Genomic DNA, 14086 nt, shown 5'->3' on the forward strand with positions numbered 1-14086 from the left:
CTCCCCTCACCTTAGGAGTAGGAGGAACAATAGTGACATAGAAACATGCTGGGGCAATGAGGGTAGTGTCTGTGTAGTACAAAGGTTCTCAAGCTCTTAAGAGTGAAAATTTGTGAGGGCAGACCTGAGAGCAACCCTGGAGACTGTTCTCAGAAATGTGAGCTAACCATGAGCCTTACTATTTCAGTTACCATCCTCATCTTCCCCTTCTATTTGCTTTCTTTTAGACCCCCACCTGCAGTGGAGAGCTGATGGACCTTAGAAGACCTAGCGATTTGAGGCAGTGAGTTCCATCAGCCTAAACCAGTCACCATTATAACAGCAAGTCAGAGGACCCAACTACAATTCAGTGCCTCGCAAAGCCATCTCAATGCCATAACACTTTAGCCTATAACCTTATTGTATTCTCTGTAGATATGTGAGCACCATTTTTAAATTACTATATTTTACAGCTATTGTGTGCAGTACAAGGCTACTAGATTCAGCCAACATCCATCTGAAAATGTGAATCATTTCAGATACACACATCAAATTACACAATATAAAAGCCCACCTGAGATCAATGGCAGTCAGACATCTACCAGAATTATAAACTACAAAGGACCACAAATACTAAAACCTTACATTCCTTTTAATTATTAAAATAAATACTGATTCTTTCAAGGATAAATGGAAAAACTCTGGCCTTTCCAAACAATATTGACTTTGAAAAGTTTTGTATTTTTTTGTAACAATGACCTAGCATACCCAGGTATTTAGAGCAACCACCTATGATAACTACTTCAAGACTCTAATTTTCCATATTTCACTGACAAAGTCACAAGAATATCAATGACTAAGTCAAATGCACTAAAGTAGAATCCAACTTCTACTAAGATTTTACTTTCCAAGCCATTAGGAGCAATATCAATATATCAAACTCTCCAAATCTCTTCCTTGTTTTCTAACAGTTTATATTTCACAATGTATCATCAGCTTTGTGGTGAATCCTATGTTTTTCTGTTTAGTTTTGTTTTGTTTTACATCAAGTATGAACACCTTAAGAAGCTCCATAAGAATGCCACCAAACAAACAGATCCACGAAGAAAAGAAATATCAAAATAGATGACTTACATTATTCATGTATTCACTGAGCAGATCCTGGAGGGCCTGTCGGACTGCGTTACACTCGGCTACAATTCTCTCCCGACGGTCATCACGAGTACAAGAAGAATCTGCCATCAGCGCTGCACCACTGATAATGCTCTCCAACCTTTCTTCTAGAGATGGTCTGAAGCGAGCCTCGCTGAATGTCATGGGGTCTAAAATGATCTTGTTCTGAAAAAGTAAAATGAAAATGAGCAGAGGAAAAAAGACTGCCTTCATGCCTAGGCTTCTAGGTAATAAAACAGGTGCTTCTATCTCACAGGAAAACTTTGTGGCAAGTGAATTGGTGACTTTCACTAGGTTTTAGAAAACTAAAGGAGAAAACATCAACATTTTTGAGACCTTATGCCTTAGGGACATATCCAAGGAACCAAACAATACAGAGTAGTTTTGAAAACATATTATTGGCAAAATCTCTATCAACAGATGGGTTTTCACATGACCAAGTAACACTGAAAGCATTACAATTTTTTTAAAGTGGTTGAATTTTTTTAAAAAATGTTTTATTTGATAATTCTATAAATCTTTTAGAGATTAACATGATGAACCACCAAAGTAACTTCAAACTGGAGGTAACTAACAGACGATATAATCATTCTTAATCACTTTTGAGGATTTTATAACACGGCAATCCCATTTATGTGTGTGCCCAATAAAAAATTGTACACATTAATTTCTGTGTACCTTGTATTCAGACAGAGGATTCCAAGTCTTTGTTCTGCTGACTCTGTGTGTGTGTGTGTGTGTGTCTGTCTGTCTCTGTCTCTGCCTCTATCTCCTCTCTCTCTCTCTCTCTCTCTCCCTCTTTCCTTAGCTGTATATAGATTAGAATTATGCCACATGGACCTGTTATATTTCTTCAAGTTCACTGCAACAATCAAGGTCCTTAAAATTATATACCCTGAAAAGAAAAAAAAAAAACCTCCTTCAACCTTAGCATACCTCTAAGCCAAGAGAATCATGCCAAAAGAACAAGAGAATGAAAGTATCATAGTTTAAAACTTGGTCATTACATGCCTTCAGATGACTAATCCAACAACTGAATCAACAAGGTCATTTGTGTTAACTAGAGAGTGTGTTGAAAAGAATTTTATCTCAAGTGAAAACTAGCAAACTTCAAATTAAACTTAATCCTTTTTGATTCTATTGAAAACCTGATGGTCCATTTCAGAATCTCCTTGCATGCTTACTGCTTTAGTTGTTTTATATTTGCTTAGTTATTATATGCATATGTATGTATGCATGTATGTATATATAATACACATATATACATATACATGTGTATTTTTGTGTGTGTATATGTGTGTACATATACATATACAGTTTTGACTGAAAAATTGGTGGAGCCATGGTGTGCTTCTAACTGGAATGAAGAGACGATGAGTTCTAAATCAATGTTGCCACCTATTACCTGTGATTTCAGGAATGGACTTATTTAGTCCATAGTTTATTTGTTTGTTTTTTAACCTGAAACAAGGAGGCAACAATATCAACCTTGCCTAGCTCAGAGAGTTTTTGTGAAGCTCAAGTGAATTAGCAATGTAAGTAATTAGAAAGTTGTAAGGCACTATGCAAATGTAAACTCATATTTTGTTGTTGTTCAGACATTTCTGTCATGTCCAACTCTTCATGACCCCATTTGAGGTTCTCTTGGCAAAGATACTTGAGTAGTTTGTCATTTCCTTCTCCAGTTCATTTTACAAATTAGAAAACTCAGGTAAACAGGGTAAAGTGACTTGCCCAGAGTCACACAGCTAGTAAGTGTCTGAGGCCGGATTTGAACTCAGGAAGCAGAGTCTTCCTGACTCCAGGCCCAGCAATCTCTCTGCTGTGCCAGGGCTTCAATGACTGTAATCTCACTGAAAAGCTTATCTCCTGATGCAGCTAGGTGGTGCAGTGGATGGAGCACTGGACCTGGAGTCAGGAGGACCTGAGTTCAAATCCGACTTCAGACACATAACACTTACTAGCTGTGTGACCCTGGGCAAGTCACTTAATCCCAATTGCCTCGCAAAAAAAAAAAAAAAAAAGCTTATGTCCTCCATCAGCATAGAATCCAACCTATCCATGCCTTCTTAACATAGGTGATTCTTGTTCATATGCTTTCATAACTCTCCTATTTCCCACAAACCCTTCCATCTTTCAAACTTCCCAATTTCTATTAAAGGTACCACCATCCTACCAGCTTTCCCAGTTCATAACCTCAACATCAGTTTCAACTTCTCCCTCTCCCTCACCCCATGAATCCAATCAGCTGCAAAAATCTAGTTGTTTCTTCCTCCATAATATCTCTAGTATTGGACCTCCTCCCCTCTCTACTCCTAGAGCCACCATGGTAGTTCAGACCCTCAGAAACTTGAACTAAGATAAGCGCAACAGTTTCTTAACTGATCTCCCCATTTTTCTTAAGGAAAGGTATGACTCCCACAAACATGCAACTCCACTTGCATTCTATTGCCTCTGGGATGAAATATCAACTACTCTCTTTAGCTTTTAAAGCCTTTTGCAACCTAGTTCTAACCTCTCTTTCCAGGTTTATTGGAAATTATTCCCCTCATCCACTCTGTGACACAATCAAACTTTCTTTCTTTCTGATTCTAACACCTAGAATTCCATCTCTCATTTTCTCACCTTTGCATTGAGTGTACCCCACTCTGGGAAGGTATTCTTTCTCTGCCTCATAGTGGCCCTTTCACAAACCAAACACTGTTTTCTTCATTAAGCCTTTCCTGATCTTTGTAATTTCTGGTGCCCTCTCTCTTAAACTACCTAGTATTTCACCAATTTGTATAGATTTTCCAATTTCTATTTATGACTTAGATGTACATGTAAATAAACTATGTATTAACCTCCTTGCAAGTAGGACTTGTTTTGTTTCATTCTTTGTACTAGAATTTCTAATGCCTTATCTACTGCCCTGCACTTAGTAGGCACTTAACAAACAGTTATTGATTGACAGAAAAATTACATATTGTTTTTGCTTTTGTGCCCCAATATTTGACCATAGTAGGTATTTAATAAATATCCATTACAATCAATCGAATGTGCCACAGATATTCCCCTAGCATTCTTTAAAAAAATGATTCATGTGCAATAGTGTAGACCTCTGCCTGTCTACTTGAGCATTGGGACTAGAGTCAGGAAGACGTGAGTTCAAATACGGCCTGAGATACTTACTAGATGTGTGATCCTGTGAAAATGACAACCTCTGTTTGCCTTGGTTTCCTTATATGTAAAATGGAAATAATAATAGCACCTTCCTCAGATGGTTGTTGTGAGGATCAAATGAGATCATTGTAAAGCACTTAACACAGTGCCTGGCACATGGCAATCCCTATAAGAATGTTAGCTATTACGATTGTTATCTATGAGTTATCAGTCTCTTCTGATGTTCTATTATTGTCCTCTTATGATGTCCAACCATGGTGGAGGGGTAAACCTGAGTTCTAAAAGGCCATTAAACACTGGCACTTCCTGAATTCTGGAAAAGGCTTCCTTTAGATAGACAGGAACTCCCAAAGGGAGAACCCTGGCTTTAGAGAGTTGCCTAAATATGAAACAAATTAAGTAGACGGTCCCTGCTTATGTACAGTAGTCAGTAAGTCAACAAGCATTTATTAAATGCCTCCTGTGTTCCAGACTCTAAGTGTTGAGAATACAAAATCAGGCACAAAGAGGAACAATCCCTGCCCTCCACTGGCTTACATTTCAAGGGGAAAGACAAAACATAACAGGAAGCTGAATGGAGGCGGGGAGGTAGGATACTCAGCACAGTGCACGTTTGAGGTCTGCAATGCAGCATGGTCAGAAATGAGGGGATGGCTTGCCTGGGTATCTACCTTAAATGGAGGATCTAGGAAGAAGCATCTAATCAGAGGGAGTAGCTAAGGGGCAGAAAGTACTGCTGAGGGACGAATTTCGAGGTTAAAGCAATCTTGGAGGTTAAAGAGATTTCGGGAGCATGGTCAGAAGCAGTGTAGCCAGTGGATTGAGGCCTGGTGACAGCCTAATGACTAGACAATAATGAATCTGGAAAACATACCTCTATAGATTGATGGAAGGTAGGGCTTTTTTTCTCCTATCTCTGCTTTTTTGTCAAGAAATCAGAATTATTATTTTTTTTGGCTAGGCAATGGGGTTAAATGATTTGCCCAGGGTCACACAGCTAGTAAGTGTTATGTGTCTGAGGCCGGATTTGAACTCAGGTCCTCCTGAATCCAAGGTCAGTGCTCTATCCACTGTGCTACCTAGCTGCCCCGAGAAATCAGAATTATTTGAGGAGAAAAGTAGAGTAAAATGCATTAATAGTAAATGAAAACCCAAATCAGTGAAATCAGACAGCACCAAGGTGACTAGAGTTCCAATTCCTAGGGTCTTATCAACTACATCCCAGGGGACTAAAAGAGGGAAAAACAGATTTAAGGCAAGATAACAGAGGAACTAGTCTGGCAAGGACCAAGCTCCTAGAAGGGGCAGGAGTGAGGAGGTGAGGGGCGTGGTAGTATTTTTGGACAAAATCTTAATAGGCCCTGAAGAATGGTACAAAGTCAGCAAAGGGAACAAGTTGTGATATATGATTGTGATAGAATGCTATGTGCTATAAGAAACGATGAGCTAAATGATTTGAGAAAACCATGAATAGACTTGTATGAAATAAGAGAAAAGTGAGCAGAACCAAGAGAACATTGTTTACAGTAACAACAATACTGTTTTAAGAATAACTTTGAATAAATAAATCATATTCTCTATTGTAAATACCCAAATTAACTACAAAGGACATATAAGGAAAGATTCTTTCTGCATCCAGAGAAAGAACTGATCAACAGAAGTACATATAGAATGATTTTACACACACACACACACACACACACACACACACACACACACACACACACACATACATATTTGTGTCTAATGTTAGTCATCTCTAGGGAGAGTGGGAAAAAAAGGGGAAAAAAGGAAATTATATGATAACTTTGTTGTATATTTAAAAGGAATATCAAGTTGTATATAATAGATTTGTAATCATCTTTTAATTGTGCTATGTTATGTAAATGTTTGTTTTATTCCAAAAATTAAAAAAATGTTTTCATTAAAAAAAAAGTCAGAAGAAGGAAGGAAAAAAGTCTGAACCATCAATGATGGGAAAGAAGCAGTTAGTGTAATGTACTTGGTGACCATTGGTGGAAACAGCAACCAATCAGCATTTATTAAGTACATGTCAGGCACTGTGCTAAGTGCTGGGGATAAAAATGGAGAGAAAAAAAGATATCAACAACAGTGCCTGCCCTTGAGGAGCTCACAATTTAATGGAAGAGACAAAATGTAAACAAATATATACAAAGCAGACTACATAGAAGATAAATAGGAAATATTTAACAAAGGGAAGGCACTGGGAATAGGAAGGGTTGAAGAAAGCTTCCTGGAGAAGGTAGGATTTAGCCGAGGAGGGAGAACATTCCAGGACTAGCTACAGTCAGAGAAATGCACAGAGCTGGGAGTGTCTTGTTTGTGAAACAGCTAGGAGGCCACTGTCACTGGATCGAAGAGTATGTGTCAAGGAGTAAGGTATAAAAAGACTGGAAAGGTAGAAGGGGCAAGATTCTGAAGAGCTTCAAATGCCAAACACAGCATTTTGTATTTGATCCTGGAGGTGATGGGGAGCCAACGGAGTGTATTGAGTGAGTTCAAATCTGCCTTCAGACACTTATTAGATGGATGACCCTAAGCAAATCATTTACCCTGTTTCTTCACTTTCTGCATCTGTAAAATGAGCTGGAGAAAGAAATGGAGAACCATTCCTGTATATTTGTCAACAAAACCCCAAATGGGATCACAAAGAGTCAGACACTGAAATGACAGAATAACAACAACAACTTGTAATTCATTTTGAGATTTCTGAGATAAGCAGAGAGATTCTGGCAAGGTGGGCTGATTTGAGAATCCTAAGCATAAAGATGGTAATTAAACCCATGGGAGCTGATGAGATCACTAAGTGAAGTAGAGTAGATGAAGAAGAGAAGAAGGCCCAGGGGAGAACGCTGGGAGAACCCTCAGCTCTAATCTTTGTCATTCATTTACTACCTGGGTGACCTTAGGCAAGTTGCTTAATCAGTCTGGGCCTCAGTTTCTTCATCCATAGAATGAGGAAACTGGATGAGATGGACTCTAAATGTTCTTCCAGCTATGAATCTATATCTCTATGATGCATAATCTAATTATATGAGCCTCTGATACTATGTATAATTTGGATTATAATCTATTTAGTACTTAACAAATGTTGACTGATTTATCACAAAATCCTATGTAAAATTAATAACCTAATTAGCACCTAAATTTTCGTTCGGTAGTTATATGATTTTATGTTCCTATGCGTTATTAAATATATTATTTAATTATTTGATTCCATGTGTAAAGCAAAAATATAGGTTGGTTAACATAAGTGTTCTTAAATACGTTATAACATTGCACTGGATTAGGCAGCATGATAAATAGAAAGAAAGATAAGAGTTAACTCGTGCCATCCAAGAAATTCCATTCAAATCGGGGTAGAAGAGGAACAGATATCAAAGTATCAGAGGAGCATGTGTGACTGTTTAAGCATTAGTGTCAAATGATGAAATCAAAAAGACTCCAGGAGATTTAGAGGAAAGAGAGACCAGAATGGGTCAGAGTGTGGCCAATGAATTCCAATGGTGCAAGAAGAATGTGAACTTGGCCTGATGGATTTGGATGGCAGCAGAGGCAAAGGAGGACAGCATTTCCACATTGGCAAACTATGGTCCATCTTCCGAGACTCTTTCAGTGAGCCTACCAGGTCAAAACTATTTTCATAATAATGCTATTGTTTGACGATTAAAATGCTCCTTTGTTTTCCAACTACATATCTGTGTGAGCTTGGATTGTCTTCACATACTTCAATATATCTCAATTGACTAAATGCAGAAGCAGAGATATAGATCAAGCTGTTTTCTAATAAGCCAGACATTAGATTTGAAAAGAGATAGAGATAGAGATAGAGAGAGAGATAAGACATCTCTATCTTATCTCTATCTTCCTATCTCTGTCTCTTTATCTATATAGATATCAAACCATGACACTTTTCTTAGTAATTTTTGTGCTGTGGAAAATATAGTTATTTTTTCATAAAATATGTCATATTAGAATACAATGGATTTATTATTGCTATTTTAAATGAATTAATAAATGTTTTTAATTAATCTTTTTTACTTCTAATATGGTAAATATCAATATATGTAACACACATGAAAAACAATTCTTTGGGGTCTTCAATAATTTTTAAGGGTACAAAAGGGTCCTGGGACCAAAAAGCTTGAGGACTATTAAAAGAGGTAAAAAAAAAACATAAACAAAGGCAAAGAGGGAGAAAAGGGATGTGTGTTTACTGATGGAGGATAGAAAGGTAGTCATGTTGTTTTTTTTTTTTTTATTTTGTTTTTGGGAGAAGATAAGGGAGAGGGTGCCCTATCCCAGAGGATTATATGGGTCCCTGAATCTAAGAATCCCGATATTATTTCTTCTCCAAAAGTATATAAAATCTAAAGAAAAATGTTTTCTAAAAATTTTTGAAGTAGTAAAATGGAAATCAGTAAGAACATGAACTTTTCAAGATTTTAAGTAATGCCATTCTTCATGTTTCAGTTGTAGATGGGTTCTTTCCTTAGGGATGTGACATGTCATTGGGTCAGATCTTTATCTCTACTATAAAAAAAAATCTCTTCTATAAAACTCATGAGGATATATATATGCATCTATGAATTTTGATGCAAGTATATAATCATATATATAGATACACGTATATGTGTGTGTGTTGATATAGCTCTTCAGTATCCTCATCCATAAAAGAGAAAAGTAGATTGTCTGACCTGTGAAGTCCCTTAAAACTCTAAATCATGCCCAAGGCCACATATGCAGTGAATTTAATAACCGGGTCTCAAATCCAAATTTCTCTTGAATCTGATTACAACACTTTTCACTACTTAACACTTCTCCTCTATAGTTCTTAGGGAATGACATAATGATGCACTGTCATCATTTGTTAACAAACTGCGAAAAGACAGGAGAAAAATAAAAGGATCAATATGAATCAGGTTCTAATAATCTCATATCATTTTTAAAAATTGAAGATGAAGACCAAAACAAGTTTTCTGAGAAACATTTAAATAAATCAGTGGCAGCAAAGCTGTGCGTTGAGAAATGATTCTATGATTCACTAAGTAAAGAGGAAATGCAGTTCTGGAAAAAAAAATGAAAGCATCTAAAAAGAAAAATCTCAGATAAGGTTCCAGGTCCCAGAGAATCTATCAACAAGACATCCAAGCACTGGCCACCATCTAAGGACAAAATTGGGTTTGAGGAATGATTCATATCAAAAATACGGAACAAATTCAAATTTATTAGTTGTCTAATTAAAAAAAACATAAAAGCTCAGTTGATGGATGGCCTGCCTATTGTTTTAGAAAAGCAGTATACTTACACAGATATGTTGCAAAGAAAGGATCTAAGTAACTTAGTTTATCATAATTTTAATGGGATGTTTTTGTTCATTTGGACAAGAAGCATTTAATTAACACCCAATGTGGATCAGGGTATTGTGCAAGGGGTACAAAGGCACAAACCAAAATCATCCCTTCCTCCAAAGATTTATATATTATTTGAGAGTAAGGAAAGATAAATAGTATATACATTAATCATTATAAATTATATTCAAAATAGATTTGAAATAATAGGCTTTAGGATGGTAATAAAACTGGGGGGGGGGAGCAGATGGAGAATTAGAGTTTCTGCAGAATAACTGATGCTGACCCAATGATACTTTTTTTTTTTGGTTAGGCAATGGGGTTAAGTGACTTGCCCAGGGTCACACAACTAGTAAGTATTACATGTCTGAGACTGGATTTGAACTCAGGTCCTCCTAAATCCAGGACCAGTGCTCTATCCACCGCACTGCCTAGCTGCCCCCCCCCAATGATACTTTTATCACAAGATTTTCCAATTTTGAAGCTTCATTGAATTGTTTTTTATTCCCTCAGAATTGTCTTCATGTAAATAGTTATTCACATAGAGAAAGAAGACTAAAATAAATATGAATAATTATACTTCTACACACACAAAGACAAAGTGATATGACTGATTTTTATATGTGCTTGTGTAATTTTTTCTTTCTTCCTTTCATTCTTTTTCTTTCCTTCCTTCTTTCCTTCTTTCCTCCTTCCTTCTCCCTTTCTAACCTTTCTTTCTTTCCTTCTTTCTTTCTTTCTCTCTCTCTTTCTTTCTTTCATTGTATCTCTTTCTTTCTCTCTCTCTTTTTCTCTTTCTTTCTTCTTTCTTGTCCCTCCCCTTGGTACAGTAACAATAGGTATCCAACAGGAGTCTTCCCAGAATAATCAGATGGGAACACCTTCTTTGCTATTATCTCCATTGAGCATCATATGTTATACATGTTGGCATTTGACATAGGTTGAGGAAGGGTTATCCAATACACAAAAACTCTGATTTAATAGCTTGTTTCCATAAAGACCATACAAAGATGTCACATTTTCAAATAATATGACACAATAAAACAGATAACACCAACACTGTATAGAAATATCATGATCTGTCTGAGGACTCAGAAGGCACTTAAGAATTTTGTATGGCAACAAAGTCATCTTTAAACTTTAATATACAGGAGTGCCAAGTTTACTATAGACCATAAAGTCTGATTTCATTTGTACCTCCACTCCAAACTGAAGATCCAGTTGGTTCTAAGACAGTGAAGTAAATACAGTCAAAAGAAGATAAAAAAAGTAACTTGAGTATAATAAATAGAAACATATTTAAAAAGCCAGCTTAGGATAGCTTTCATATTTCACTCTGAAAGTGCTTATAAGCATTGTGTTGATGAAACTCTGGATAAAAGCAATATTGCCACTCCATCATATTTGTAATAGAAGTATTAATTATTTATAATCAGATAGAGAAAACATTTTTAAACCTATAAAAAATATGCACCCTGGAAACCAAACAGTAGATTAACAAAAATGGAATTTGCTTGTAGGAAAATGGCTACCTTTGCCATGACAGATACAAAGGAAACCTTGCTTGAAACCAATTCATTGCAAAGACGAATGCTTGAGGGCGAGATCAAGGAATTCAAAGTCCCAATGAAGGTTGGAGGTGAATTGAGAACAAGGGGTTCAGATGTCACCACAAGGTTTTAGGAAATTAGCAGAAGAAAAGACAAGAAGAATATAATATTGATAAAAGTCAGATGCCACAGGATTGATGCAGAAGGTGTTGGTTTTTCCCTCTCCTAACCTCCTAAAACCTTGTGGTAACATCTAAACCCCTTATATTCACTTTCTCCCTATATCCAAACTGTTGCAAAAGCCTGTTCATTTTACCTTTGCAACATCTCTTCAACACACCCTTTTCTCTCCTCTGACAGTCCCACCAATTCGTGAAGGCCTCATCAACTCATACCTTGTTTGCTTCAACAGACGGCTGGTGGGCTTGCCTGCCTCCGGTCTCTTCCCACTCCAATCCATCTTCTCATTTAGTCACTAAAGTGATTTTTCTAAAACACAAATCTGATCATGTCACCACCAACCTCACCCCACTAGTCTCTGACTTTATAAAATCCAGCAGCAAATGCAAAATGCTTTTGTTTGGCTTTCAAATTCCTTCATAACCTGGTGCCCTCCTTACATCTTACTCCCCAACATGTACTCTGATCTTGTAACGCTGGCCTCCTGGCTGTTCCACAAATAAGACACTCTATTCTCAGCTCCAGGGATTTTCTCCCCCATGCCTGGAATGTTCTCCCTTCTCAGTTCTGACTACTGACCTCCTTGGCTTTCTTTAAGTCTCAACTAATATCCTACTTTCTACAAGAAGTCTTTCCTAACCCCTCTTACTTCCAGTAGTTTCCTCCTTTCTAATTAATTCTTATTAATAGCTTGGTGTGTGTGTATGTGTATATACATATAGATGCACACACACATACACAGACACACACACACAACACACACACATGTTGTCTCCCCCATTAGACCATGAGTTCCCTGAGGGCAGGAACTGTCTTTTCTGTATCCTTGGCACTTAGCACAGTGCCAGGCACATAGCAGGCACTTAGTAAATGTTTACTGAATGAATGAATGGGTAAACACTTCAGTGTCACCTCACCAAGTGTTTATTAGGCATTTCCAAATTGATGTCTTGTACATAACTCAAACTCAATGTGCACCAAATAAAACTTGCTATTTTTTCTCCCTAATTCCACCATCTACTAAACTTCTGCAATTATGTTCAGGACACTATCATTTGTACAGCCTTCCATGTCTGTAAATTTCCTATCATTCTTTTCTTTTAAACCTCCTCAGCTTCTCTTCTTGTATCCACACTTGCATCTGACCCTAGCAATCTGAATCAATATTCATATCAGCATCCTTTATTTCAGCACCTCACTCCAGGGTTATTACAATGATCCCCTAAAGAGTTTCATCCAAGAATCTTCCCCTAGTCTAATCTACCCACCACACAGTTGCCAAGGGATTTTCCTTAAATTCAATTGGTCAATAACCATTTATTATTGCCAGATACTAAGCTAAGTGCACTAATAATTTAAATAAATTATTATTTATTTGCCTCAGGAAACTGAAGCAAACAGGGTTAAGTAACTTGCCCAGGGTCACACAGATAGTAAGTGTATGAGGCCAGATTTCAACCTGCAAAAAGTCTTATTTAAATGATAGTCATTTTTATTATTATTATTAAGTCAAAAGCCAATCAATTCTGTAAAATGTGTTACATGCTCAAATAGTGGGAGCTCATTCTCAGAGGCAGTTCTAAATTTTACATTCACTACCTCCTACTCCCTTTCCCACCTTCTCTAGGTGACTGTCTCCTTGCCACTAAATTAGTTTACTCAGGGATTGTCAAATTTTCTTAATCACTCAGGCTTGAAAAAATAATGGTAATGTAAAGCTACTGGATAAAATCCATAATGCTTTCTCAAAACAAATATCAATGCTTTGAGATTATCTGTTGTGAGATTTGTTAATGTTTTTCTCCAATGCAAGAGAAAATTGAGGTTTTTTGTTTTGTTTTGTTTTGTTTTGTACTTTGTGTTTTTTTAGCTATGCTGTACTTTTATCTTGATATGTAAATTTAACAAGGCCCAACTATCTCTGTAATCTCCATCATTACCAAAATGAAATTACCGATGGTTTGGAATCATGTGAAACTAAGTCAGAGAAATTGCAAAAAAGAAGTAGACTCAGTCTAGCCCGTAAGGGTTATTTTACATGAATGTTATTGATGGAGGTAGATGCTTTGAACATGCCTTAAATAGACATTCCTCAACTTCAGCAATTTCAGGAAAATTCAAACCTGATCTCTTCATCTTCAACAGGAACATCAGTATGACTGTGAACACAGGACAAGAACAAAGCACAGAGTGCTTCTGTTGCCTAGAAGCAGGGCCACAAACGCAGAGCTAAGAAGGCCCTTGGTAAGGATTGTCAAGGTACGAAGGAAAGAGCACTGGACCTGGGGCCAAGGAACCTGGGTCCAAATTACAGCTCTTCCCCTTCCTCCCTTGCAGGACCTTGGACGACATCATCTACTTTTTGGAGATCTCAATTTGCTCCTCTTCAAGATGAGGGGAGGGGGCGTAGATGACCTCTTGTGACCTTATATCATAGATCCTGGATATATAGCCAAAAGCATCCTCAGCTATTAGAGAGTCCAAACCAGTCATTTTAGAGATGAGGAAACAGATCCAGTAAAGAGAGTTGGCCCAAGTTGTATAGACAATAGGCATCGGAAGAGTTGAATGTACACCCTCTAACTCTGAGCTGTTTTCTACTCTGTGACGCTGCTTCCTATGATCCTGTGATCTAATCTAACCCCCTCATTTTACAAAGGGAGAAACCCA

The 14086-nt window shown here is 37.2% G+C and overlaps 1 protein-coding gene across 1 annotated transcript in view; it reads right to left on the reverse strand.

The window, feature by feature from the left end:
- The window catches only part of CTNNA2 (catenin alpha 2), a 1364056-nt gene that overhangs the window by 939244 nt on the left and 410726 nt on the right, over nucleotides 1–14086 (reverse strand). The window contains exon 7 of the mRNA XM_027846144.1: nucleotides 1114–1317. Within this exon, the coding sequence (XP_027701945.1) occupies nucleotides 1114–1317 (204 nt within the window). The remainder of the gene's footprint in view (nucleotides 1–1113; nucleotides 1318–14086) is intronic.

This window comes from Vombatus ursinus, unplaced genomic scaffold, assembly GCF_900497805.2.
Source record: "Vombatus ursinus unplaced genomic scaffold, bare-nosed wombat genome assembly UNPS02015066.1, whole genome shotgun sequence".
Taxonomy (NCBI): Eukaryota; Metazoa; Chordata; class Mammalia; order Diprotodontia; family Vombatidae; genus Vombatus; species Vombatus ursinus.